This window comes from Lobosporangium transversale (assembly GCF_002105155.1).
Source record: "Lobosporangium transversale strain NRRL 3116 chromosome Unknown BCR41scaffold_40, whole genome shotgun sequence".
NCBI classification, from domain to species: domain Eukaryota; kingdom Fungi; phylum Mortierellomycota; class Mortierellomycetes; order Mortierellales; family Mortierellaceae; genus Lobosporangium; species Lobosporangium transversale.
The window spans coordinates 251,221-278,755 of record NW_019029018.1 but is presented as its reverse complement, the minus strand read 5'-3'; the positions used below and the strand labels follow the sequence as shown (position 1 = coordinate 278,755).

The following is a 27,535-nucleotide window of genomic DNA, read 5'->3' as shown; positions in this document are numbered from 1 at the left end:
CCGTAAAAAATTTACGGCTTGTTGGATGAAGACTGTAGAAGCTGTTTGTTTTTGAGGCGAAATCCATTAGGTGTTCAGGAAGAGCGCAATCCTAGTTTATCACTCGTTACTTGCAATTCTTTATGTCTATATATCATTTACCACATCATCTTACCCCTTACTGAATTGGATTTTCAGGACTTGGTTTTGCAAAACCTGGTCCAGCTTCATCAAGTTTTTCATAATCAATATTTGATAGCTCCTGATTTCCATGAATAAAGGCGACTGTTCGGACTCCATAATGGTACTGTATAAACTAGAGGCTCATACCGATCTCTCTTTTAGAGAGGTCTTTGTCAATTATAAGTCTACTACTTAATAAACCTTTTGTAATTGATAACGGACTAACCAAAAATGGTATCGGTATGAGTCTCTGGACAAACCAACCCTAAATCAAGGAATTCCCATTCAAAAATTCCTTGTTGTGGGCCCTGGAGCCCAGGTAAGAGCACTTTTATCAGCGCTTCAATAGTTTGCTCCCTCACGAGTCCTTCGAGCTTGTTGAAGTAATCCCCTGCGTTTTTGGAATACAGATCGTAGTGTTCTTTGTCGTATACTTCTAAACCGCGGTCGATCTGCTCCACTATGAGATGTCGTCCTTGTATTAACTGATCCAAGCTGGTCAAATCACCTGGTACTCGGTTGGTGACCTTAATAACAGCGTCCTTACGACTGTCGAGAGTCCTTTGGGTTGTCAAAGTGAAACGAGCAATGGCAATTTTAAACAGTTTTTCGAACGTGTCTTGCGACAAAGGCCCGACATCAACGACATAATCTGGATTCCTGAGGACGGACCTTTCAAACTTTGCAGTGCTCGTGAACACAACACACACTCCACTATTTACACCACTCGTCCAAGTGCTGAAGCAACCCAGAGAACGCAGGACAGGAAGCCTACTTGTTGCTGAAGGTACGTTGTCGGGAAACAAAGCACCATGCTCATCGACAATGAAGAGAGTCTTTTTCCCTTGTTGTTGGAGTAAGTCTCCTAATATGTACTCGGCAATAGCTTCCACACTCCCACAATTTGCCATGGTGGAGAGCTCTTTTGCAGTCAAGATATCCTTATTGAGATCTAGGAAGCGTTGTTGGGCGTTGAACAAGTCTTTCTGTCTCAACTTGATCGCCAACCCTAACATTCTTCAGTGATGAGAAGCTCAAGCGACTTTTCGGCTGGCACCAGGTACTATTGAGCATGTCTGTCATGAGCTTGGGCAAATATACTGTCTCCCCATTGGCTAAAGTATACAACGGTCCTTTGGGTATCGAGGGGCGACGGCGTTTCGAATAGCGCTCTTTGAGTATATAAGAATAGTGGGATGGCGTGAGTATGTAATAAACGAGCATCCTCAAGAATTATCAAACCATAGATATAGTCGGAGTGATCAACTCACCTCTTGAACTCTCGTCTCCTACGTCTTCTAGGTCCCTTTTTGGGCATCTCGGGGCTGTTTAATATCCATAGAATAATAAACAAGAGGATAGTTAGATATGGGGCTTTGATAAAAGCTATGACGATGTAATACACTATCCAATGATCATGTTGCCACATGCTTCATCAACTGAAAATATCAACAACCAGTCCGTCGAGAGTGCAATTCGCGAATTGAAAATTCTAATAATCATTTGATCAAACCAGCACCTACAGCTGATGGACGTAAATGAACCCGAACCACGAACAAAAAAAAAAAAAAAAAAAAAAACAACGCTGTGAAAGGACGAAAAAAATAGCAGTGGGAGTCTGAGGATGTGTACGGCCATGGGGGAGACTTTTTAAATTCTTTTATAGAGAAGAAATCCAAAGTCGCCCCAGTTAAATAGTTAAGCCGAGATACATCTCAACAACATAAAAAAGAGAGGAGATACCACATGACCGTGTTGGGACAGGAATAAGTTTCATCAGTTGAAAACATAATCATCAGTTCACCAAGAGCTAAATACATACCTTGCGGCGCCTGCTTGCCAATAACAGATGCCGTTCGGCTGGTCATCACGTCCAACTTATCTGAACAACCGGGAGAGATATTTACGGCAAAAGATCTTGCTTTCCTCTCAGCAATGCAATGTATTGTTGGCTTGGCTGGCTCGGGGATTTTGGGCTCATGCTTGGTTGGCTTGGGGATTTTGGGCTCATTAGTGCTTGAAGACCCTTCGTTCGCTTCTCCTTTTCTTTCTTCTTTCTTTCCATACGGTTTATTTTGAGTATTTGGAAGTAGTGATGATGTTTCGCTGTTTCCCATTGTGATCTCGAAACTTGTTAAAACAAAGGAAAATGGACAGAGAGCAGAGAATAGGGATATTAGATAGGAATATTAAAGGATTTAATTGTAGTAGCAGGATGGTTCAAAGTTTTGAAGTTGTGATAGAGGAAAGAAAATAAAAAGTTGTATGCGCGAAGCAAGGATGACGTTTTATATCACCATGATAATAAATTGTTTCAGTCTCGCCACCAGTTCACCGGTCCGAGGTTGAAGCTCACGTGAGGACAAACGCGTATTGCAATTTGTGACCATCTTAGGTTGATTGCTTATTGGATTCTCCAAAAATTGAAGTCAAAATCATATCGGAATTCACCTTTTTTACTATGTGTCTCACTGTCGATTTTGCCAAAGGTTGTTGAACCATTACACCCCCACGCTTTAATATAAAATGACATTTACTCTATGTGCTTGCAATGTTTTATCCTAATTAATATAACTTACTATGTATTATGGAGCTGAAGTTCAATAGGACAAAGAGAGGTCTTTATATCTGAATAGACGATATCTTATATACTCTAAGGTATCGTCTGTACCATGTGAGTCTATTTGGTGCATAGTGAATCCTGTCCATTCTAAGTAGCCTCTCTGGACGGCAGCTGTTCAAGGGATGCTAACCAATTCTGCTAATACGGTTAAATCAGGACAGACTTGGAGAACCAGTAAGCACCGAACAGTCGCCAAACAAGAAGTAATCAGACTTTCTCCATTGGAGATTACAAAAAACTTGGTGAGTTTACTATTATTATTACTATTATTTTCTTTTAAGCATAGCCTCTCTAGTGCTTGAAAGCTAATACGATCGCTTTTTTATTTTTTTATTTTCTTTTTAACCTGTTTCGCATTATTACTTGACCCTTATCAAATGCATACGTAAGAGCTATTACGCTGGAATAAAAGCATAAAGAGTTCTAAAGTGTTCTACCTTGCGTTCGGAACTCGCACTGCTATAGACAATAGCCGCTTGAAGTGACCCTGTGTTCTATTTACTCAAAATGCCAAAGTAATCTTCACAACCGACTCATTTTACTCCTGTCAATATGCTTCTCAAAAAAGTGGGAGTTTCTTTTTCGTATACGAATATGTCTTTTGGCATGGTGTGGTATGATATGTCTTGATATGGTGAAAGACTCTTTTTAGGGGTCGTTATTTTGGACCCTTGGAACTGTAACTGTCAAAAATAAATCGCTAAAAACAGAGTCACGTTTCTGAGCTCCACACTTTTTCCCTCGTCCCATTCGACTCTGCATCGCAATTCCTAGCCAATGATCCTTTCCTTTTGTTAATCATTCTATTCATATACTACATACATTTACATCCATATACATTACTCCACATCACTCTACTGTCCATCACTCTCCATTGCTCTCGATTACTCCCATTATCCTACACTACATTACTCATACAGAACAAATCAAGACATTTATTCGAAAGAAAACAAAGAATAAACAGCCAACAATGCACCCCTTTGTTCGGAAATCTAGCAAGCGTGCTGCTGTTGTTGTGGGCGTTGTAGTCGGGACAGCCTATTTACTCGAAGCGCTCAAGATCAAGAAAAAGGTTCGGGACAGTTAATAGATCCAACTTGCGATTTTCATTTCTTTTTTTTTGAAACATCAAAAAGTTTCTAAAATCTTTTTTTTTTTTTTTTTATCTGATTCGATTTATTTGTATAGGAGGAGCGTTTCTCTATGATTATCGAAAGTGAATCTAAACTCTGGCAGGGTGCATGAGAACAAGAATGAGGAAGAAGAAGAAGAAGAAGAAGAAGACGAGGAGGAAGAAAGGGGGTTTTTTTTTCTTTTTCTTTTTCTTTCTCTTTCTTTCTCATTTTTTCTCTTCTGTGCTTTTGATCCCATCTAGGATTCCTTGTTTTTTTTTTCTCTGGAGCCTTTTCCCTTCCGAGCAAAAAGGGAAAAAAAAAAAAAAAAAAAAAAAGTACAGGAGGATAATTTCGGAAAGTGACAGGTGACATGGACATAGATATCACAGGAACGAGCAACGTGGACATCATTCAAGGGATGAAGGATTCGGAAACACACGGAAACAATGTCAATCATCTATAATAGTCATCAATCATCAATCATCGCATTAATATTAATATATACATTAATAACAACCGTAACAATAGACTTGTTATCTTAAACTTGTCTTTCTTCTTTGTTTTCCTTTAATGAACATTAAACAATTCACACTTTTTGTTTCTTGTTTTGGTGCCCTGAATTGAATTGATTGCTTTCTAATTTCGGAAGATGATGCTTTACGTACAAACATTAAACAAATAACAGTACAAAAGAATTTAACATGTAGTCCGTACTTCGGACCTTGTTCAAGTCCTCCTTGGTATGGATGACGAAGAACTCTCTGAATCTCGGAAAAGTTTAAATTGATTATCTCTTTTGTCTTGTATACAACCTTTATTTTATTTTATTTTTTTTTATCTTTTTTTTATCTTTTTTTGTTGGGAGGAATTGCAGGAAATAACTACATGACTACATGGGTGGTGAAACAAATTTAGTGAATACACTGCCTTGTTGCAACCTGGTTTTCTTTCTATTGTTTTTTTTTCTTCTTTCCTTTACATCAAGACTTTCCAGACAACACATCCAGCAACAACAGCCAACGCGAGGACATATTGAATTTTACTAAATTTTTTTTTAAAAAAAAAAAAAAAAAAAAAAAAATTGATCAGGTTAATAAAAAAACTGGTTTGAACAGAGAATACGGTGCAACGTGCCACGATAGAATAAAAACATTTCGCTTGTAACAACGTCGATTGAGCCGTCATCAGCGTGTTAACAAGTTATAGGTATATAATATATGCCAATAAATGGACCAGCTCTTTTAAGGTTGGGGGCGAAGAATAAATATTTTGGGCTGTCGTGTCCTGATGTGCCACGTTGTGGGTCCCCCACCCACCCACCCACTGATGGACACCAAGAAAAATATAAAAGATATCCCAGCAAACCGAACGATATATTTGTAACATGCAACGGCTCGGACAAACAACCAAAAAGAAAAAGAAAAAAAAAAAATTTTTTTTTTGTCCTGTTTTTGACTTCTTACCTGCTTGAATCGGCTGGTGCAGGAACATTCTTGGGCTTGGGAGGGGCTCTGTAGGGCTTGGGCTTTGGTTCAGAACCCTGGAAAAAGTAAATAAAAAAAAAAAGTTACTTCACATGTTATTTTCACATCAATGTTTACTTTAAAAGGGATTATTTTTTTTATGTCTTTCCCCCAATTGCAAATGGTTGCCAAGCTTCGGCAAAAGTGGATTGATCGGCTATGTGCTTGATATACGTTTATATGCATTTATATGCCAACTCTCTCCCTCCATACTAAGCATGTTTTTTTTTAAAAAAAGACTTACATCGCTCTCGAGTTCTCCGATACAATACTTGGCCATCAATTCACGAGCCTCATCCGAATGTCCAATATCATCAAAGGCATCGGTGGCATCATGACCAGCCTCATCCAGCATCACTTCTTCTCCACCGGGATGCTATTAAAGAAAAGAAAAGGAGAAAAAAAAAGAAAAAAAAAAAAAAGAATTGATGAGTGTCTCCTATTTCTTCAGTATACAGGCTTTTTTTTTTCTTTTAATGTTTCATTTCTCATCTCATTGCCACATGTAGAGATGAACATGGATGATGATGATGTGATTTCCAACAAAAAAAAAAAAAAAAAAAAGCTTTTCATCAAGGCAAAGAGATGTTGCCTCCGACCCATACACGGGCCACAAAAAGACCGAGCCGAGAGTTGAATGCCAATCAAAAGAAAAATATATATATATTTCGGACGATGAGCTCCGAGGCTCTCCTCTCGGAATGAATGATTTCCCAATGGTTCATTCTCTTTTTTCTTTTTCTTTTTTTTTACAAAATGATATATGCATATATACATGAATATTTAAGAAATATATACCTCATCAAGGAATTCGGTAACATCATAGACCTTGCCGTGCATGGCCAAGAAAAGACTCTCCTTGGTGTTATGTTTAGTGAGGTCGGCAGTAGTATAAATCATTGTGAGGGTGATTTGATGTCAAAGTATGTATCAATGAGTTTGTCTATGTGGATGAACCGAGCTTCTAAAGAGTGTAAACCTCGTTGATGGATATGAGCAATGGAGGTGGGAAGTTGGAAAAAAAAAAAAAAAAAAAAAAAAAAGTCGTTGAGAAATAAATCAATAAATAAAAAAAATCCGAAGTCGTTCGTGGCGTGGGCGTACATGTGCATGTACAAATTTATTGATTGTGTGTAGTGCAGTGCACAGAGAGAGCCCTGTGTCAGAATCTGTGAAGACCAAAAGGGATGTGGCGTGGGCATTGAGCATTTTTTTCCTTCTCATTGCCGATCGGACACTCAATTCTTCTTTTTTTTCCCTTTTCTTTTTATTCGGAAAAGTTGTCCAAAAGCCGGTGTAAAGATAAGGCACAGCTTCTCCCGCAAAGAACCTTTAAGAACCTTTGGGAAACTGCACCGAGAACTTACATACCAAGATCAAGGGTTACTGCGCGATCCTCCTCGCTAAGAAAAAAAAAAAAAAAACAATCCATACTTTACAAGCCAAAAGGCTGTTGATCTCGGATCAAGGGAAAAATATAAAGATCCTTCGCAGGTAAGAATGTCCCAATATCCTTTTTATTCAACTCATGGCCCTCTCAATCACACATAGCCCAATGAATAATATGAAATACGTATCCAACCAGTTCACCATTATTATTATATAGAATCTGTATCAACTTCCAAAACATCGGTATTGATTTTACAAGAATGCAAGGAGTCATTTTTTTGTTTGTTTGTTTGTTTAATTTGGAATATTTACACCCTGTACACCAAACGTTCCACGAGTCCAGTTCAAGTTGACATCGTCCTTTCTTCGAGACTTCAGAGCACGAAATGTTGAACTAGCTATAGCCTATGAAGAATGGAGGGAGAGAGGCCTAGTCAGCCCTCGTTCGATCTTCAAAAGTAAATAAAAATAAAAATAAAAAAAATTGCAACTATAACATACCTGCGCTGATAAAAGTGGCCCCAAGCCAAGTAGTTGTGGGAAATCATGAGGACTTGCTGGGATGCGAAGCGTCCCCAATGGCTTGGGGTAGTACAGAGCCTCACCAACGAGACGCAGGTCATAGACATCCACGTGCAGCCCACGTCCGTGGATGAGGATGACGGGTAGAGCAAAACTATCGCCATACATTCTATCTACAGAACGCTTGCCCATTACAAACAGCTTCTTCCTATCTATCTCGATCTGCTCTAAGGTCGCAGTCGGTGCCTTGAATCTGCCTAATACTAGTGCATATTGATTGAATGATACTTGATAGTCGGGTACTTCATGACGTCCATTCTGCTCACTCGTCTTTGTGACCAGTCGTTCTCGGAACCTAGAAGACGTGCAATTACATTAAATAAAAAATAAAATAAAATAGACCAAGCAAAATTTGGACTGCGCCTACCATTTAAAATCACAGCCCACAAAACCGCCAAAAGCTGCAACAAGGAGGGGTTTAAAGAGATGGGTGATAAATGTGTCTTCACTATCGTCATTGGCCTTGCTGAACCAGTCTGCCTCCCTCCATAGACATGCCTCCAAGAAGTAGTTCAGCAACGCTCGCCTGACAATCGATGTTGAGGTCAATTTGAGCTCATCGTTCAGAAAAGACAACAGATCCTCAAATGAAGCAACGGTTGCAAGGGCACTGAGTCGCACAACCAGTTCTGAATCCGAGGCCTCAACCGTTACGGGCTCATGAGCCGGGAACACCTCTTCCACCACAGCAGGTTCAAAGATGGCCAAGAGTAGCGGCCTTGTTACGATAAAATTTATCAACCTATGACAAGTAAAAATAAAATAAATAAATAAGTAAATACACATATTTCTACTCAAGCAAGGTAAATGCTTTCCAGTATTTTACACTCAAGAACCATTTGCTTACAAGATATCGTCTGCTTCTTCGGACCGTTGTTGGATCACTTTTATCTGTCGGTACTTCATGATCTTTTTGGTTATGTCTAGATCGCCCACACGTAATCGGCTCATAGGATCGCTCGATAACATACTTGAAACTGTACCTAAGCCAGCAAGGCAATCCACAGTAGAGGACTCTGATATTTCTCCACTAAAGTCCTCGCCATCCTGAAAGTCCTCTCGCGATTCCGGATCACAGAATGGCCTGTCGCACTCAATTGGATCAGGCAGCACAGTACCTCCACGTGATAGCATCCCATGGGGTTGATCGGCATTATCCAACTGTTGGTCTTCATTCAACTGTTGGTCTTCATTCAACTGTTTATTATGTTGTACAGCTCCTCGGTCGGTAACTGAATCCGTGCGCAAGCGCTTTGAATGGTGTGCATTCAACAGCTCCAACAAGCGTTTACGGGCAATGGTGGCCCCCAGTACCTCCTGTTCCCTTTTGAAATCAGTTCGGAAACATGCTTCGCTTATCGTGAAGAGTTCTTTGGCCGACTCTCTGACATCATGTTCGATCGCCTCGTTCTTGGCGATCTCTGATAGGCTCTGCACGTATGAATGAAACACGCTTTTGCAAGAGACTTTGAAGTTCTTGTTTAGGAGCTGATGACAAAATGCGCGGGTATCACTCCATGAGGAGACCGGATTGTCAAAGAAGAAAGTGTGGATGGACACTGGCTCCTGGAATGATGCGCTTGAGATGTATATAGGCAAAGGCTTTAAACCAGAGAGATGATTATAAAACAGTCATAATAATGGGAGCAAGTTAGTGGCCGCCTCGTATTAGCTTTGATCTATCAAAAAGTGCATCATGAATGCCCTGTAATGCCATATACCTGATCAAGAGTGTCAAGCAAAGAAACTATTTGCCATCGTCAAATAATAATAATAATAATAATAATAATAATAATAATATTAATAATAAATAGTTAGATTATAATTTCAACATAAAAGACGTTAAAGCCATTCAAAAGACTCGTACACCTTCTTCATTATGACTATCATTTGCACCTTTTGTTTGCGATGACATCGAATCCGATGATCCTTCTGGGCCTTCTGATTCTTTGTCCCCTAATAAAGGTTGTGAAGACCTTCCAACGCTCAACATGCGCTTGAAGGCAATCATGTAAATAAATAAATAAACAAATAAAAAATAAAATAAAAAAAACTTTGGCAGCATCATGGACCTTTGAGTTGTTCAAGTCTATACTAACTTTAGTTTTTAATCATTTACCTTATCACTTTCAATGGTATTATCTACATGGTTCTGTAGCAGCAAGCCCTCTTTGCCACTTAAAAGAGTATGATTGGCAGCTCTGTGGGCATCGCCCTCGGTGACCCCAAACTCTTCCCGGAAAGCTCCGCCATAGTAGTCTTTCAATAATTTGGCGAAATCTTGGACCTCAACGGGTAAATCCTTTCGTAGAGCGATACCCTTCAAGTACATTATGAAAGGCCGTTCAGTCAGCCCTGTGGAGACGATGAAGTCCTCCAGCCTCCACTCCGATACCTTGGTAGTTCGGAAATAGAGGTGGGTATTAGTATTCGTAGGAAGGACAGTAGTCGTTCCAGTGTATGAAGGAGGAGGAACCATTGCGACTTTGATGCGCTCTATCAATGTTTAAAGAAAAAAAAAAAAAGTCACCAGATGCTCCGGTCAATCGTCCAGTGAACTCTATGAATATATCTTTCTGCCAATGGGGCTGAGTCGATTTAGAGACAAAGTAATCCTTGACCTCTTCACTAAGTGTAACCAAGATAGGAGAAAACAAATATCAATCTATTCTATATAATGTGGTGGCGCAGGCAGTCACTCAATGCATCCAACCTTGCATCGAGTCCATCTACGGCGACCTAGAGAAGTATGAGCTTACGCAAGCTCCTTTCTACCAACAAACGAACTCTTGTAAGCCAGCTCAGTACAAAGCAATCATGATAAAGAAGCATGCTCCATTTTCCCACGACGATACGAGAAACACTAAAAAGATTCGCCGCAATCTTACTTTTTTTTTCTTCTTTGCAAGATAATAAAAAAATAAATAAAATAAAAAAAAAAATCAATCCTAGTTTAAAAAGTTTTGCAGCCCCTGAATTAAACAAGAGAAATAATAATAATAATGGAGAATACACAGGAGGAAAGAAAGAATGGAGGATTAAAGAATGTGTATTTGAGAGATAGCGAGAGAGAAAATAAAAAGGGACATTGCAGAGACAGGACAGTCAAAAATAACAAGCACAATGGTGGCCCAGATGACGCTGCCAATTAAAATTGAAAAAGGGTGCAGGACAAACTAACATCTCTCAAAAAGCAGTGACAGGGCTTTATTGATTTTTGTGCAAAAACTATATTGTGTGGATTTGCGAAGCGACAATCTCTTCCACGCGTCCATCATTTCGTTTACTATTCTGTCTGGACAATTCAGCAAGTGCTTCCTCTCGCTCTATTCTTTTTTTTTTTTTTTTTTTTTTCCCTTCTCATTCTCTTCCGCTCTCACTCCCTGTAGTTGTTGCAGGAAAGATGATGAGAAGAACTCTTCAAGAGATATCGAACGTGTTTCAGGCTTAGCATCAAGCCAAGAGAGGTACTCATGAACTTTCAGCAAAACAAAAAAAAAAAAACAGAAAAACATTCAACAGAATGCCTGCTCCAAATGAAGGATCAGAGAGCAATAGTGACATTTCTTGCTTTCTTACTGCCCGAGGACCAAAGCAAGTGGAGTGGAGGAGTTGATGATCTGTTAAAGAAGGCCAGCATTAGTATATGGAATGTGTGCTCATTGAGCTTACAGAAGGGGCCACTATCATATAATGTTAACGGGTGGGCTCCTCAGGGTTGCAAGGAAACAATATTGATGAAATAAGAAGGATGAAGTGATGTGTTGACACACATGCTCCTGTCCACTGCAGGCTGGTTTCTTTTTTCCCTTACCAAGGAGCACTATCTCCTACCAAGTTCACCGTGTGACTGCTGAATGTAATTTATTACTCTTGCCTGACCACACTGTCTGCCATGTCTTTTTTTTTTTTTTTTTTTTTTTTTTTTTCTATACACACACAGAGATGGTTATAGAAAACCCGTGGAGGCCGCTGTCCAAGGCCGAGGCTCGTTGAAGATGGGGCGGTTATTGGATGCAAGAGATCAAAGATAGCATACGGATCTGGCATAAGCACAAATAACATTTAGAACGCATGAGGAGGACGCTGGCGAAAAATCGAGGATGATGCATGGATCGATGGCGAGACGACTATCAAGCAGGAGAAATCAAAGAAAGCATATAGACCATACAAACAAGGTTTGACAGACATTTTCGGTCTGTTGGCGAAGAGAGAGCTGAGTCTCATTACTTTTTTTTCCCTGCAGACATTTCGGCTGAGATACTAAGAGAAACACACGAAAGGATGGAGTAGCCAGGTTCAAAAAGCATACTCACTGCACTCAGTCATATGAAAAATGGTCCACAACAAACGCGCAATTGAGGCGAGTGCACGGTCTCTCCTGGCCTGGCCAGTCGCAATCATTAGCGGCCAAGCAAGAGACTCTGATGAAGAGCGTGCCACAGAATGGATAAAGATGTATGGTGCACTTCGCGTCGCATAGAACAAGTCATCTAAGCCCATCCGATTAATTAAAAACAGCCATAATTACTTTCGATTAAAACGTAAACAGTTCAGGCGAGGCGCTTTTGGGATGCATTTCCCGCTGAATGATGCAGTGAATTTGATCACCTCAAACGCGATCTTTACATCGGTCCTTTGTTGGAGAACGTTTTCAAGAAGCCGCTGGAGCAAGTCCCTAACCTCGACCCTGCGACCTACGAAGATATACTGGATATCGCGAACTGTGTGCCACGAGAGCTGATGTAATTGTCAGCTTGTATTGAACGGAATCAAAACTTACCCATTAAGAAGGCTTTCAAGAAGTTTGAAGAAAACCGAACGGTGGATTTTTATAAGGAAGCCAGAGACTTCTACATAAACAACATACAAAGCGAGCTGGGCCATAAACGATTTTATAGTGCCGTTGCTTCAACGCTCTTGGATCGTTCTTCCGAGTTGTTCGCTGAGGAATTCAGAGGCCTTGGCCTTTTTTACCTTTAGAGAGACAGAATAGTTTTATCCCACCCTTTATGCAATGCAGCCTTTAGAGCGCTCGTGGAACTGTTCAAATTAATTTCAAATATTGGAAGAGATAAATCCATTTCAGATAACTTTAATTGAGCGGGGTATTGTAAGCTGTAGAGTAGCCTTGTAGGTTAAGCACGTTTAGTTACATAGATTTGTTACCACATTTTTCATTTGCTTAGCTTAAGCAGCAGCCAAATGGTCACCAGATGTCCGAGGAACAAATATTGCAACAATTAATGATGCAGTTACATCGGAATCCAAGCCTTCATCTAACACAGCCAAGGGAAGTCCAATCATTGCAACATTTTTTAAAGCTGCTACTAGAAGCTCCGTCAGTGCGAAATCGACTTCAACAGTCACCGCTGCAAGAGCTACTACCACAAGCTCCAGAACCACTGGCATGGCAAGATTCAGAACCACTGACGAGGCGAGCACCACAGGGTCAACAGCCACGGGCACAGTTAATATCAAGGGTTCATCAAAATTTAGCAGAGTCATTTCAACTGAACCATAACATGGAGATGGAGAGGCTGGAAGGCATGCAGCGGAAAGTGGCGGAGCTGGAGTTAGAGGAACGGAAGAGGGAGTTTCTACAAAGCTTCGGAACGCCGCAAGTAGATCAACAGCAGCAAGTCAACCATGCATGGACAATAGTTTTAGAATCTCTTTTGAGGAACCCATCAAGATTCTTACTAATCTTGGAGAGTATTCCGGGTACTGCTTTTAGATTAATTTACAAGGACATAGAAAGAATATAACAGTTAATATCAATTAATAGCTCCACAGCTGGATCTAGTGAATAAAGAGACTACTCACAATTTTCTTTAACCACAGTTTGCCAAAAGATACTGGAGAGAAAAACGACAACAATAATTACCAGAAGAGTTAGCATAAAAGAGAGAGAGACTGATAAAATACAAAATTCGTATATATTGCTAGTCTCTTACCTCTCCTTGACTGTTTTGAAAAACTCTGGGAGGACTGCAGAGGGAGGTCCTCATCTGGCCGGGGGTGCTTCCTACCTGGCAGCGTAGCTTCTATTTGTGTATCGTATAAATTACATGAACAAGGCGGACGATTTGACAAAGGAATGAAATGCGTTAACAACAACAACAACAACAACAACAACAACAACAACAATAATAATAATAATAATAATAAAAGAATCCCTCAATCCTGATTACCTTTCTTTAATGGCCGTTCATTTCTGGTGGCTACTGCTGCTCCCTTATATCTGATGTTTCTCAATATTTCTTCTGTGTTCAAAACAGCAACTGCTTGCTCTTGTTTTGTTGCTAAGGGACGTAAAAAGTCAATCTTGTGGCGCTAAAGTTCATATTAATATTGGACTATACAAGTAAAAAGCCGTTGCTATTTTGAGCACAGAAAAATTGTTGAAAAACATACTTCGCTGACCACATGTCTAAATATCTTCGCCCTGGCCTCCTTTGAATATCCAGAAAGACGGTTGCATGCTTCTCGTTGATGCTGACTTCTGGACTTTCTCAGTAATGGAAGAGCATTGGCTACCCAACAATTCTCCAGCTCCTCCACATTGAGATCATCATTGAGTATTGCCCAATCCTTCAGAGAGATCTCCTTTCCTCTAGTTTGCAATAAGTATGTCTGCTGTTGGCTGTTCATTGATGATAAGTAAAAAACAGTGAATCGAGAAAAACTATATATGAATTAAAAGTTGATGGAGATGTGGCTCTACTTATAAAATAAAAAAATTAACACGTAGAAAGAATGTAAAGAGAATAGCATCAAGGCATGCAAGAAAGTGGGGAAGAATGATGTGTATAATCCGTAAAATGCTTAAAATAAAATAAATTGTGGAAAGAAGAAAGTGAGAAGATGAGAAAGACTTCTTTTTTATGTATTATGTGTATCAAACCTGGACCCTGTGGCTGACTGCAACCCTGGAGAAAGGATGGGTGGTGGAATCACTCAGGGAAATTGTAAGTGAAACCAATTTGCGATTTCAAAGTATTGACTGAATAACGAATATATATTCAGCACTTTGAGTCTATTCAAATAAGAAAGAAAGCGGCGTAGCGGGAATTGAAATGGATAATCTGCGTACGTGTAATATCATTCGTCAATTTTCAAGGCAAGGATATAGCCCGTTTCATTTGGTCGCGATACCTTATATTTTTTGAATACTTTCGAGTGTATTGGCAGCCAATTAGCTCGCTTGTTACGAGTATTGTTGCAAGTCCGTCACGTAGTGAGATGCCACCAGAACAATTCAATCATCGTTTTTAGATTAAAAATATAAGGTATCGTGACCAAATAAAATTGGCGATACTAAGTACCTTGCTTGCTGTACGCTCAAGAGCGACCAATAAAATATAAACAACAAAATAAAAATACATACGTGTCTTTGATGTCATCTGTCATATCTCATATGAAAATGAGGAAACAAAGTATCAACGTTTATCTGTGTCCAATGAAATGACATGTCATACTTCTTTGGCGTTTGAAAAAGGAAAAAGGAAAAAGGAAAAAATGTGTGTTCCGACAAAAACTGCCGCAGCACAGTTCTCATAGTCTATCCTATTCCTTGTTAGGGATGAAGAGAGAGAATGGGAGAAGAGAGTCGAATAGCAAACTTGGCTGATAAGTGCCTGATAGGCCCTGTTACTAAGTTGGTGAAAACCGGTATATGTGAGTTTTAACAAGCTTGTGCTCTGAATCTCGTCCTTTACTCCAGTTGTTGCTCACTGTTTTCTTTCTTTGTTGTACGCCATACAAAGAGAGCAATGTGGCTCGTGCTCTTGTTTGTGGACAGGCAGGCTGCTGTATGTATGGCCCTGCATACCTTTGAGGATGGAATATTATTAATGTTCTTCCCACCTCCACCCATGAAATTTTTCTTCCTCCAATCGCGCCTTGAAATCTGATCACTTACTCGTTCCTTCTCTTCTTTCACGCACATAAAAAAAAAAAATAAAAAAAATAAAAAAAAAAAAATCAAATATGAAAAGGTCTAATCTTGGCTCTCTTCTTTTTTTTCTGGGTCTTTATTTCTGGACAGACAATATCTTTTGTACCATGTGAGTGGTATTTTAAATCATTGTATACGCTACATGAGTCTATATGGTACAGCGTGTAACACTCTCAATTGGCAAGAGCATCCTTAGTGTTCTTCAGCTAAAGTTGAGTTTCAGAAAGACAGGATATGGTGCGCTTAAGTTGTGCCTGTGATGTTTCAAGATCATCATTTGTATCTGGTTCGAGTGAGATAGCAGCAAGCCGCTTGCGTAGTGTCTTGATGATAGTGGATTCTTCGCGCACCGTTTATGGGTACTCTCTTTCCTTAAAGATAGTGACTGGCTTTTACGACACAATGATCAAGAAAATGGCATGTGATTGATTTGAAAAAAATAAAAAATTCCGCAGTGTGAAATAAAGGAACAATCTTTACTTCACTCGCTCTTCTTTATCCTTTTTTCACTTTTTCATATTTCCCTCCAGTTTTGCTCCCGTCAATTTACTTGCTCCTATTTGCAGAATATACCAACACCAGCAACAGCAATATCACCACATAAGAATGGAAAAGCAGCTCTTAAAACGTAGTGGTAATTAAGCTTTGCAGAAATACCGGTATTGTGATGTATTTTTTGGAAGCTTGATTAATCTCTGTACTAATTCTTCATTTTTACTGCTACTCAACTTCTTAGTGGTAAGACTACTATTGGGTATAGAACTTTGAATCGGCGATTACAAATGCATGTACAGGGATGACACTGTCCTCCATCGCCAGTGGTCTTTTCGATGGTGGTACTTTGTGGAGGTACCTTATATAGCTACGTGCTATATAAGTCGGCAGCCACGCTTCTTGGGGGAACATAAAGGAGTGTAAGCTTAGTTGCAACTCTGCCATTATCTCTGATCCTCCCATAGCCATGACTCTCTCGTTAATGACAAGAGATTGTTATGGTGGTGTTTCGTGGTGCTGTTAGATTTACTTGCAGCTTAAACCGATGGCCTTCCACTTTCTTTTGCATTTATTATCTTGCATTGAAGACATGACACTGTCCTCCATCGCCAGTGGTCTTTTCGATGGTGGTACTTTGTGAAGGTGCCTTATATAGCTACGTGCTATATAAGTCGGCAGCCACGCTTCTTGGGGGAACATAAAGGAGTGTAAGCTTAGTTGCAACTCTGCCATTATCTCTGATCCTCCCATAGCCATGACTCTCTCGTTAATGACAAGAGATTGTTACGGTGGTGTTTCGTGGTGCTGTTAGATTTACTTGCAGCTTAAACCGATGGCCTTTCACTTTGTCTTCATTGGCGATCCTGAGTTTCGAATGGGATAGAAAATGTGTCTTATTTAGATGTCGCATGACTCTAATGCCCTATTTTTATCAGACTTGATAGGTTCGTCGAATTAACTGAATCAACTATCGTATCAAATACAAGGGGGAAGGATTTGAAGAGACTAACAGGTTGGTTGGTTATTATGAATCGAGAGAAGCAAGTGGCTCTTAATCCTTCTACAGAGCTATGAATAGTACTTCTCAATTGCGAATATGATTTATATGATTTTACTATGATCTTATATTGTGCGAATGCGAACATTCGCGAATTCGAGAAACACTGGCTATGAAAGAATCGTTGAGGAATTGGGAGGCGACTGGAGAGCACGACGTCAATGAAATTAAGAATATTGGCATGTTATTGTAATAAAAACGCGACCATCTTCACTTAATTCACAAAATAATGTTTTGTAAAGGAGAAATTCCTCTGGACGCTTCTTAACGTCTATTTTTTTTTATGTTCTAGTAGAAAAAACGGGTGTGTTTAAAGCCCGGACCGTGACTGAAGTCTCCTTCCACAATTGCAACCCTACTCTATATATAATTGCAATTATACATTCTAAAGACTTCCACTGTTTTATATTGAGGCATTGTTGCATATCATATTCGTGCCATCCCAGGTGTTGTGTAAATGTGAATATCTGATGGTACCATTTAAAGTTTTATGCCAATGGAAAGGTAAAAAATAAAACAATGTTTCTTTACTAAATTCAACCCCTTCACATTCCCTTTCTCAACTCCAATATGATGCCTGTCTTTTTAACGTTAAGAAGCCTTTAAGCATCACTATCGACGAGGCCGAATATCAATGGTAGGCTCTAGTTGATAAAGTCTGGACAAAATATTCTGAGTTGGCTTTCGCAAATGGGACATCTCGATTTACTTACAAGTGCCGTTTACAAAGCCCTGCAGATCGAGTTCAAGGGCTGTCGAAGTTCAGGTGGATAAGAGGCGAAGGACTTCAACATCCTATCCCCTTTCATCTCCAGCTATGATCAGCACTATATTGAGCATTGGAATGGTCTTAGTAGAGTCAGTGGAGGGGTCTTTACATTGTCACGATATTGAAGAGAGCGATATGTTTAAATGTCCAACCGCAATAAGATATATCAAGGTGATATGGTGATCGATGTGGCATACAAAGCGTGCTGCAGCTTATCAATGATTTTAAGATAAAGAACAGTGGACGTCTTTAGAATGTATAATTGCATTCGTCTTTATTGTGATTTATGTAAATAAATAATACTTTGACCAATTGAGTGTGCTATTTTATATATCATTGGTGCTATTTTACCAACCAACTGAGCCAAGTGGCTTACCAATTTTACTTAACTTTCAAACCAAATTCGCTTAAGTTTTATTCAACTGTAATATCGACCCAGAGGTTCACCTCTGAGTGCTATTGATATGTTCCTATTGACCTCACGCATCCACCCACAGCACATTGAGGGGGTAATACAGTATCATATTTCGAAGACTTGCCTCAACGTGCTCTGTTAACATTTCTTGCTTATCTATCTAACTCTTGGATCCTTACATCGGCCTTAACATGACCAAAGACCCATTCAGTCGTATTGAAGCGAGGGGTATATGGGGGTAGGAACAAGAATGTAAGACCATGGCTTTCAATTACTTTTTTGATCTCTGGGCTTTTGCGGAACTTGACATTGTCCATTACTATTACCCTTGGCGCTTGGAGACTTGGGTGTATGTGTTGAGGCATGTATCCATTGAATGGTGTATATGTCGATAGATGTGTTGAGTGTGTCTAGATATATATCAACAAACAGTTACGAGTTAAAATGATTTAAAAGTGAGCACATTTGGTTGACATGTTAAGTGGAGTTGGGATTTATTTAAGCGAATCTTCTAGCAACTTAAGCTAATTTCCTAAAAATATAAGCACACTAAACTGACCAAAGGGATAATACAAGGGATCCAAAGGAGATATCTTCCTCAACTAATCCTTCTTACGCATGAGTTCAAAGAGTGAAGACAAGCAGAATATCAGAGCAAAGAGTGTTAGAGCACTCTCGTATTCCGCCTAACTCAAGCTCGTGCAATGGATGCTTGCCGCTACTTGCAGCTATAAACTAAGACTTATTTTTACAAGGTTCTTTTTTTTCTTTTGAAAGATCTGTTGACATATGAGCACATAATGATCCTTGTTTTACTCGTGGTAACCATTAGTGATCCGCAGCCCCAGCCAATATTGACGTTTAAAAGTGGGTTTGAGCCTTTAGTAGGGTTTGTCTAGACGCGTCTCACGGAGTCTAAAGCACGCATGGCATTCTTGAGATATGCTTTCATTCACTTCTTGAGGTTTGGTTTTAAGGCCTTTACTGTGTCGGGAAATAGCGATCATAAGGACAATTGCAAAGGTGCGTGCTTCACTTTCTCTACCTTGATGATTTACTTCTTAATGTACATACACTAATGCCGGTCTTCTAGTCTATGGTTTAATAGATCATAGACTCCTAAAAGTTCTCTTCCCTCACTCGCTTCGGTCCTTGGGCAGTAAAAAAGCAAGAAATGTCGCTATTGCTGTGTGATCCTTCATTTGGAGTAGCAATTCAGTTATATTTTTGTTTTTTTGTTTGCTGAATGCTCATGAGTGCGTCCTTTGGCTGTGATGCTAAAAGCAGAGACGTCGCTGTTGTACTATGTGCTCCTTCATTTAGAGCAAACAACACAGTCGATGAGGTATTTTGTTTTGCATGCATCCTCAGGAGTGTTCGGCTCGGCCAACTACAGTCAAAGTAGGGACACCGCTATCGAAGCTGCGTTATCCTTCGTTTGGAGCGACGATGCAGCTGATGAAAGCCTCTACTGGCTTGCAAGTAATGTTTCATTATTTGTAAGCATCTGTTTGGCTTACTGCCCGAGGTTTAATGCGCGCCACCAGAATCAGAGCGTTTTGCTTCAGATTGCGAGAGTAAGTGCTAATGATAGAATGCACTCTATACATTTGCAATACCCAAGACCTTCCTGTTGCAACTGATGACCATTGGTCATTCAATCCTCTCTAGTCAAGTCCGTCAATGAAGACTAGCAAGGCTCAATGCTCCTTAAGGTCGCTCATATACGGTCCTATGTCAAGCTTGTAGTCGTCTCAATCTTTCTGACTCAGGCATGCCAACTCGACATCCCTCTTAACCGTTCGCTGATTGCGTGTCAAGCTGTAGAATACTTTCAAACAGCAAATAACATATAATTCAACTAGCAAATTAAAACTACAAAGTAAAAGCCATAAAGTACTCTTTTTAAGTGTGATACTCTCCACAAGCAGATCTTCTTTAACTTCTATGGGGCTGCTAGTGGTATTGCTGTAGTCTTGCGGCGGTTTGCGTATGACTACAAAGACCGGCGTGATAACTCAAAGAGGCGTTACTGTTGGATGCATCAGATGCGATTGAGCTATATACTCCATCAAGGGGAGAGGGAAAAGACGAATTGCATTCCTCTTACACAGGCGAACCAGATGTTCAAAAGAAAACGCGCTAGTTGGGACTTCAAAAGTAATTACATTTCCAGAGAAAGAGTAGTTTACTTGCTTAAGCAAAAAGAGTGATGACTCATTAATAACTATGGTCTCACTATGAACACTCACTAAAGGGAGCCACTATGGAGTTGACTCTCCCTGCGTCCGGGGGCTAAGTCAATTGCGCCACCGTTGATTTGAACAGAACAATGAAAGTTATGGCGGTACACCCCATGCTTTACATCGAAAAAATAAAGGAAAAAAAAAAAAAATAAAGGAAAAAGGACGAATGTATTAAAGAGCAATTTCAACTTAAGTGAAAGAAACTAGGGATGTCGCACGCTTTTAAGTTAACGTTTGCCACTTAATTTGTAGTCCAAACATCCGAAATTACCTTTTGCAAAAAGTAAAATGAAAACTTCATGGTTTATTTATAGGTAAATTTAGCGCAGACAGTGGTCGTTAGACATCGACCCATGGACGCAACCTCTCCTGCAACGCGCATAGTAATAGCCTTGGCTCCCATAGACGCCATTGCATTTATAAACGACTTCGTGAATGCATCCAGTGACGTAAGAAGACTGACCGCAATATGTTCCAGGGGTAGAGGTGTTGCAGATGCAGGCGGCATCACTGGAAGACAAGAAAAAGAGAACTGCTAAGGTGACGGCAAGGGAAATCTGGAAGGCCTTCATTATGTGGCAGACGGGAGAGGAGCCGGAGGATATTGGGATTTATGATTAGTTGAGGGAATGTGAGTCGATAGTCTGATCCAAAGCCTTCTTATAGTAAAAAAAGAAAAAAGCTAAAGAAGCCTATTGGTGGAAAAACAGATCATTGCTCCCTATCTCTACATCTTTTACGGCTTTGGCAATGCCTTTAAATCCATTGAAGGTAATGAGGGAAGGTGTGTGAAAATGAAATGTGGCTAACTTTAACAGGATAACGGCGGTACTATTGACGCATGCCAATAGCACATTCATTAACATGCTGGTCTATTTTTGGATGTAGTTGATGCCCTTAGCGCCGGGGTTAGGTTATGCCGGCACACCAATCTATTGCTGACTTAACCCTTTTTCATGACCCCTTCAAGTGCAGGTTCAGATATGAAAGATATATCCAACGCAGATAACATTTGCTGAATAAGGTATATTTGCAGATATCAAATCTGGCTCATTGTCCTATATGTCCTTTCGAATGAACAGCCATCATTTATATTCCCCTTCTTAACACCAATGGGCCTGATAGCAGTACTGTAGGCTTGCGGAACTGACGTATCGTCTATGAAATTGACCTGCGCATGACTGTGGTAACTGACAAGACGAATTAAAGAGACTTCATTACCAGATGCAGCAGGCGCGGTTAATTATTCTCTTTGAAAGCAGATGTCTGTAGAAAGAAGCCAATTTGCATTTCTGGCAAGTTCATGCGACAGTACTACAGTTTATGCTCTTTTCCAAAAGGATGAGGCAGATGTTCACTAGTGCATGGCGTACAGTCACCCCTAGGAAAAATAATATAGAGATTGTTACTGCTCTAAGAGTGACGACACATTTGTAACCTTAAGTTCACTATGAACATTGCTTGGATGCAAAATGCAAAGGCATTGATCGCCCTTTCGATCAAATGCGCTGCCGTTGGTTCGGATAAAGCGATGGAGGGTGCCAGGATGCAGTGTGTGCTGCATCGAAAGTCAAAAAAATAGAATGGTATATAAAAAACAAATGTCAGCTGAGGCGAAAGGAACCAGAAATATCAAGTCCAAACCTTTTTACCAATATTCGAAGTAACCTTTGCATAGGTGCGATATGAACAAGTTTAAGACCTGCACTGACTCCTACCAAGCCACTCATTGTTCCAGCAATGCTTGCGCTCATAGGCCGGGCTGCCATAGATGCCATTACATTGATAAAGATTATTGGATTTGCACCCACTGAACAGAGGGGACTAACCACAGTGGTATTCAGCTGTAACATTGGTGCAGGCGCAAGCGGCGTCACTGGAAGACATGAAAAAGAGAGTAGCTTGTGACGAGTTGAACATTTGAATCGGTAATTTGCTTCCCAGCCTCCTTAAAATGGAAAGGAGGAAACAAAGATGAAAGGAACAGACCATTGCCCCTTAGTCACATCTCCTTTACTTCTTTGGCACCACCGCCGATAAACACCAGTAGAAAGTCAATGGTGGATTACATTGTCGACGCTATAAAAGCGGTGAAAGATGATGAAAGAAAGAATAAGGCCTCTTCCTCTCCCGGCATGAAAATGAAATGGGAACAGCTTCGGCAGGACAACGGTAGCGCTAATGATTGACACGCGCCAAACAATATCGCATGCCAACCAACACGCTTTGGATGTACCTGATGCAGCTAGATTTTATGCCGAGTTTGGGGTGCGTAGGCGCGGCATCAAACTACCGCTGACTCCTTGTTTCTAACGAAGCTCTGAGTAAGATTCCTTTCTTTTTTCTTATTACTATTTCATATTATAACATCTTTTGAGACTATTCCTTAGCTTGCCTTTGCATCCACGCAACCAGCCGTCGAAATTTCTGGTCGTTCACACTGTTAGGGACTGCATCTTTACTGGGTATCCAGATTATATAATTGCTCTGATAGAGCTGGTCTATTCAGGCGTCTGTTCTTGTACCCATGATTCTCCACTGGAAATGTGGCGATTTCTTTAGACTGTAGATCGGAAATAATGATATCTGAGGATAGAGTAATATGTATAATCTTCATGTTACCCAGCTCTATGATATGAACAGGTATTCCATATCGCGTGGATGTTGAAAATAATTTCTTGGTAATGGTTTCTTTGAGGCCATCTAAGCTTAAGTTCAAGAATCGATACACTTGACTTCTTTTTAGTGCTTCTTCAAGTTCAGTTTTGGTCCAATTCCAATCAAATGTGACATTTCATAAACACATCTTGCATTGTCGAAGGATTCTCCAGCTTTGGTTTTGGATCCCAGTATGGTAGCCACTTGACCAAGGCACGAGTCATATTTGCCTCCGTTCGCCTCCGCTAGATTTTCAAACACTTTCTGTTCTTTTTTTCGACAAGGATAGCATTAACATGTATTTGAATTTTTGAAAAATAGCAGGGCTTGGCTTTATAGTTCAAACATTTTTATTGCCACCAGTTGCAGATCAGACATTTTGCCCTTTTCGACTTCCCGCAGCAGGCTAGTCAACATTTTTCTCCTTCTCTTTGACCTGCTGCAATGAGCTAGCCAACTTGTTATCCTTATCTTTGGCTTCGGACAGCAACTCTAAAATCTTTTTAATGTTAGAGCTGGTCATCTCGTTTTGTGTGTAGTTGCAAGTATTAAGGGATTGGTTGAAAGGTTGAACCAATGTGATAATGATAAAAGAGGATTCCGAGAAGAGATCAGGTTTGCTGACTTTCTCGATGTTGGGAATTGAGGACAGCGTTGCTGTCGGTGATAACTGTAGCTGGTGCCGTCGCAGTTACAGAACTATGGTAGTCTTGTAATGGCATCCAAGACCTTGTCGGGATAGAATGTAATGCGCGGTGGTTTGATTCTAATGTCAAATTGAGAGCAATACATTTATTTCCACTAGAATCTACATAAAGGAATGAAATGGGATTCCCATCTTACTTGAATCACAATGCATCCAGAAACACTTCTCGAATGTCTTGCGAGCACGCAAAGCAAGACGAACTGTCATTGCCTTTGCGATGTCGGTCTTTTGGAATTGTCACTGTTTGTTTTGTCATTATAATGGGTGATGAAATATTTCCTCATTTCCAAGCGATGCGTCGATCTTTTTTTTTTTTTTTTTTTTTTTCCCTCTTCCTTTTCGCTTGTTCCTTGAAAACCCTGCCAGATGTACTGATCTATTTTCATCTAAAGGACACTATTTGTCATTCTTGGGAAGGAGAATGCTTTCGGATGGATGTTGCATCGATTATGAGTAGACACGATACTTTACTCTTCCCACAACGCTTGAGGATATGATTGAGAAGATTAATAGAGAATTGAACCCGTAAAGAAATACGCCTCAAGCTAATGATATGAACAGTATAGTTGTACTGTATTAGTCCACCTGTAATTGAGAGATCAATTAACTGCCGTTCTCTCTCAGATGTATGGAAGGTAAGGGATTTCGAACCAACAGACATAGAAAGCAAAGCTTTAGTATTTGCCACGTTTGACCTCGTCAGTGACATTGGATTTTTTGTTCCTGGATTGTAATTTGGGTATGTGACTTCGACGCCTCAAGAAGTCTAGAGCGGCACGACGAATTGACTACGACTGCCTCAATTGCTTAGTCTAGTCAAGTTGTCTATTTCCTATTTTTTATTTATTTTTATTTATTTATTTTTTTCTTCCATTTTGGCACATCCATGGCAACGTGCGACATGTGCTGCCCTACAATAACGCAAACGCAGGAACAACAAGATATAAGATTAAGCCCTGTAGTCGGCTGGCTAATATTGATTGTATGAATTTTCAGTACTGCATAGCTTCAGTCAACAAGAACGCTTTGACTTTGACCAAAAACATGGTTTTCATTTTATACATGTACATGTACTGTACGGTGCGAACGAAGGAAGCGGAAGTGGATATGAATATGTATTGTATTGTATTTCATTTTTTTTTTTTTTTTTTTTTTTAATGAGCACAAACGCCCTCTCTCTCCTCTTTTTACTTACTCTTCGCCCATTCCATGTGTAAACTAAACTATCTATATATTGCATGAAAAAAAAGGATGTTTAAAGATAAAAATAACCGGGTAGAGTGAAAGAGTTTCGACGTGGCTCTTTCGCCCCGGCTTTCCCTCTTAAAAGCATTTGTTTTTTAATGCAGAATGTAGAATGCATAAAAAGTGGCCGATAAAATATATCTGATATGGAGCCATGGAGCAAATTTATTGCAGATTGCGCAAGGGCGGATGGATAGACACCTTATTTTTTTTAATTTCATATAGACTGGCATCCTTTCTTCACAGCAGAAGATTTCTTTCCTTGTAGAAATGTGTCATGTGTTTCACGAGGCAACGCTTCATAGAATTCTAGAATTGCTGCGGAATAAGGATGATGTATAAGAAAAGTTGATGGTTTATGTCTAAATTTATTATATATATATACATGTATATATGTAGGATATACATGTATACGATATGAATGATATGTGTATACGCTACGTTTATAAACCAACCGAATAACTCCATGATAAAGACAAATATAGAATGACTAACAGCACTTTTTAGCCTCTCTTCTATCTATTATTTCTTATTTCTTTGACCAGAAAAGTCTAATAAGTCAAACAACAGCAAAATTGTTTAAAAAAAAAAGAGCCGAGAGATCTTGCGAGCATTGCTTACTCTTTCAATATCCTTGACGCACGGTTGACATTTGAACTCACCCTGGACCAGTGATATGACTTTGTTTGCTTAGCGATCCTCTCCTGATTTGACAGAATGTCTGCTCCCAAGGTCTCTATATTTATAACACATGAGTATAGCGACTAAAACAATAGAAAGATGACAAGCATGGTGTAGTCTATTCGAGCCCTCTTTTTTTTTTTTTTTTTTTTTTTTGAAAATCATACGAGTTTTTTTTTTTTTATATCAGTATATTCATGCAAATATATGTATTCAATGATAGCTACTGTAAATGTTATACAAGGTGTTCCTATTTTAAACTTGTTCCATTGATTTCAAATCAGTGACACCAAGACTGTCACCATGATCAAAACCACGTACCAACCCAAATTTTCAAAGTGGTCGATCTGTTGTTTGGGCATGTAAAGCAATAAAAAAAAAAGCAATTGGGAAGAGAGGGGAAGAAAATACCGAATACCGTGGCGTATGTATAGAGTTGTACAGTAACTGTGTACAGTACATGTATACTGCATGTCAGAGAGAGAGAGAGAGAAAAATCATGCAGCAAAATAAACTCACTCCTGGAACGTGATACAAAGTGCCGTCCCAGCTGAAAGAGGGGGATTCTGTTTCGTGGGATAAAATAAAATAGCCATAATAGTATATAATAAAATAAATAATAGGCAATCACAACCATAACCATACAGCCATGGCAATAAGAAAAAAAGGGTCAGAGACACCACGTTGGCTTTCAAGGAGAGAATGTTTCTAATTTTTATTCATTGCGTCTTTGTCTCCTCAGGAGCATTGAGGCATCGTTAGAAAGACGTTTTGGATCGTTCACAACCTCCATCTTTGTCGTTAAAATAAAATAGATGTTAAATAAATCAAAAGCTACTCTCTCTGCGCATGACATTGTCTCTTTGACCATGATGGGTTTTCTAATATTTCTTTCCAACCCCCCATCCATGCACACTTGCATGTTATCGTTCAAAAGAGGGGCAACAGGTATTTAGTTTATGGCTCGAGTTGAAAACATAAAGTCCTTTCGACTTCAAAAAAATCTTTTCTTTTTTAAAGTCAAGGGTTGTATTTTTTCAAGCGAAAGTTCTTAAACATCCATCTAAAAAAAAGACTCTCTACTTCCGTCATCACTCTAATTACAAATGAGATAAAGGACCAAAAAGAGTAAAAAACTGTCGCTGTACATACCACGGATCAAATTTACCATCAACGCAACGTGGCGTTTTTAATAAATGGATCGATGGTGACAATGGTTAGGATCAAGTCTGTGCTGTGCTGTTGACACATGCAGTCAAAGATTCAGAGCCCTCAATAAACATGTTGGAAAGTAGAGAAGACAAGAAATCACCCAGGTCCAGAAAAAGATAAAGAGAGAAAGGCAAATCTCGCCAGCAACCAAAGCATTGAATAGGAACGACTATTTACAATACTTTATACAATATAGAATCTATTCAGTAACAATCCGTACTAACGAAGACATAAAAAGTGGTATACAGTAAGGGTAGCTGTGATTACTTGAACCTCCTATTTTTTTTTTTTTTTTTTTTTTTCAATTTTTAGCATGCATTGTGGTGCATGTTGTGTTTTTTTGGGTTGCATCTTTTCTGAAGCCCCGTTTTTATACCTCCTGTCTCGCAGTAAGAGGCAAGAAAGCCAGAGAGGAACAAAGAGCACTCCTGCTCCTGCTGTTGCATTGTCATCCTGAGCCCTATTCTCTATCCCTTTTGATCCGTCTCTTTCTTTCATTTTTTTACTTGTAAAAAGATGGTTCCAATGGCGCGTCTGGATGGACTTGAATACCCTTTTTTTTTTTTTTTTTTACGCGTCAGACAAGTACAATGGGAATGTTGGAGAAATGTCAAGATAGGCAAAATGTTGTACCAGCTTTTCCTCAACAGAAACACACGTCAATGTCTACGATTTGGAATGAACTTTTTTTAGTATT

At 39.6% G+C, this 27,535-nt stretch overlaps 11 protein-coding genes across 11 annotated transcripts; 4 read left to right on the top strand and 7 right to left on the bottom strand.

Moving 5' to 3' along the window:
* Positions 1–320: 320 nt before the first annotated feature.
* Positions 321–1,572, bottom strand: BCR41DRAFT_158738 (hypothetical protein). The gene is made up of 2 exons (XM_022019638.1): positions 1,434–1,572; positions 321–1,334 (listed from the first exon to the last, which is right to left on the bottom strand). Exon 2 carries the CDS (start codon positions 1,176–1,178, stop codon positions 384–386), a length of 795 nt encoding a protein of 264 aa, XP_021878138.1. The 5' UTR covers positions 1,179–1,334; positions 1,434–1,572; the 3' UTR covers positions 321–383.
* Positions 1,289–2,401, bottom strand: BCR41DRAFT_158734 (hypothetical protein). Its single transcript, XM_022019637.1, has 2 exons — positions 1,985–2,401; positions 1,289–1,487 (listed from the first exon to the last, which is right to left on the bottom strand). The coding sequence occupies exons 1-2, from the start codon at positions 2,277–2,279 to the stop codon at positions 1,399–1,401; spliced, it is 384 nt and encodes a 127-aa protein (XP_021878137.1). The 5' UTR covers positions 2,280–2,401; the 3' UTR covers positions 1,289–1,398.
* Positions 2,402–3,528: 1,127 nt separating this feature from the next.
* On the top strand, positions 3,529–4,204 carry BCR41DRAFT_424727 (hypothetical protein; the record flags this gene model as incomplete). Its single annotated transcript, XM_022030479.1, has 2 exons — positions 3,529–3,857; positions 3,974–4,204. A coding segment is annotated over one exon (285 nt), but the record flags the coding sequence as incomplete, so codon positions are not given.
* A 496-nt stretch (positions 4,205–4,700) lies between these two features.
* BCR41DRAFT_326388 (cytochrome b5-like heme/steroid binding domain-containing protein) lies at positions 4,701–6,435 on the bottom strand. Its single transcript, XM_022021615.1, has 4 exons — positions 6,222–6,435; positions 5,668–5,799; positions 5,364–5,440; positions 4,701–4,942 (listed from the first exon to the last, which is right to left on the bottom strand). The coding sequence occupies exons 1-4, from the start codon at positions 6,321–6,323 to the stop codon at positions 4,876–4,878; spliced, it is 378 nt and encodes a 125-aa protein (XP_021878135.1). The 5' UTR covers positions 6,324–6,435; the 3' UTR covers positions 4,701–4,875.
* A 2,266-nt stretch (positions 6,436–8,701) lies between these two features.
* On the bottom strand, positions 8,702–10,048 carry BCR41DRAFT_158664 (hypothetical protein). Its single transcript, XM_022019636.1, has 4 exons — positions 9,514–10,048; positions 9,262–9,390; positions 9,116–9,141; positions 8,702–8,996 (listed from the first exon to the last, which is right to left on the bottom strand). Exons 1-4 carry the CDS (start codon positions 9,871–9,873, stop codon positions 8,876–8,878), a joined length of 636 nt encoding a protein of 211 aa, XP_021878134.1. The 5' UTR covers positions 9,874–10,048; the 3' UTR covers positions 8,702–8,875.
* Positions 10,049–11,730: 1,682 nt separating this feature from the next.
* On the top strand, positions 11,731–12,377 carry BCR41DRAFT_373521 (hypothetical protein; the record flags this gene model as incomplete). The annotated part of the gene is made up of 3 exons (XM_022026787.1): positions 11,731–11,852; positions 11,993–12,139; positions 12,269–12,377. The coding sequence occupies 3 exons, from the start codon at positions 11,731–11,733 to the stop codon at positions 12,375–12,377; spliced, it is 378 nt and encodes a 125-aa protein (XP_021878133.1).
* A 207-nt stretch (positions 12,378–12,584) lies between these two features.
* On the bottom strand, positions 12,585–14,048 carry BCR41DRAFT_399582 (hypothetical protein; the record flags this gene model as incomplete). Its single annotated transcript, XM_022029076.1, has 5 exons — positions 12,585–12,964; positions 13,098–13,124; positions 13,352–13,441; positions 13,589–13,730; positions 13,812–14,048. The coding sequence occupies 5 exons, from the start codon at positions 14,046–14,048 to the stop codon at positions 12,585–12,587; spliced, it is 876 nt and encodes a 291-aa protein (XP_021878132.1).
* Positions 14,049–17,018: 2,970 nt separating this feature from the next.
* BCR41DRAFT_373518 (hypothetical protein) lies at positions 17,019–17,727 on the top strand (the record flags this gene model as incomplete). The annotated part of the gene is made up of 3 exons (XM_022026786.1): positions 17,019–17,095; positions 17,298–17,410; positions 17,555–17,727. The coding sequence occupies 3 exons, from the start codon at positions 17,019–17,021 to the stop codon at positions 17,725–17,727; spliced, it is 363 nt and encodes a 120-aa protein (XP_021878131.1).
* A 1,289-nt stretch (positions 17,728–19,016) lies between these two features.
* BCR41DRAFT_373517 (hypothetical protein) lies at positions 19,017–20,409 on the top strand (the record flags this gene model as incomplete). The annotated part of the gene is made up of 4 exons (XM_022026785.1): positions 19,017–19,113; positions 19,348–19,667; positions 20,001–20,250; positions 20,348–20,409. The coding sequence occupies 4 exons, from the start codon at positions 19,017–19,019 to the stop codon at positions 20,407–20,409; spliced, it is 729 nt and encodes a 242-aa protein (XP_021878130.1).
* Positions 20,410–20,649: 240 nt separating this feature from the next.
* On the bottom strand, positions 20,650–20,952 carry BCR41DRAFT_360013 (hypothetical protein). The gene has a single exon (XM_022025294.1). The coding sequence runs from the start codon at positions 20,906–20,908 to the stop codon at positions 20,657–20,659; it is 252 nt and encodes an 83-aa protein (XP_021878129.1). The 5' UTR covers positions 20,909–20,952; the 3' UTR covers positions 20,650–20,656.
* A 789-nt stretch (positions 20,953–21,741) lies between these two features.
* BCR41DRAFT_399580 (hypothetical protein) lies at positions 21,742–23,907 on the bottom strand (the record flags this gene model as incomplete). The annotated part of the gene is made up of 4 exons (XM_022029075.1): positions 21,742–21,894; positions 21,989–22,212; positions 23,620–23,760; positions 23,838–23,907. The coding sequence occupies 4 exons, from the start codon at positions 23,905–23,907 to the stop codon at positions 21,742–21,744; spliced, it is 588 nt and encodes a 195-aa protein (XP_021878128.1).
* Positions 23,908–27,535: the final 3,628 nt, after the last annotated feature.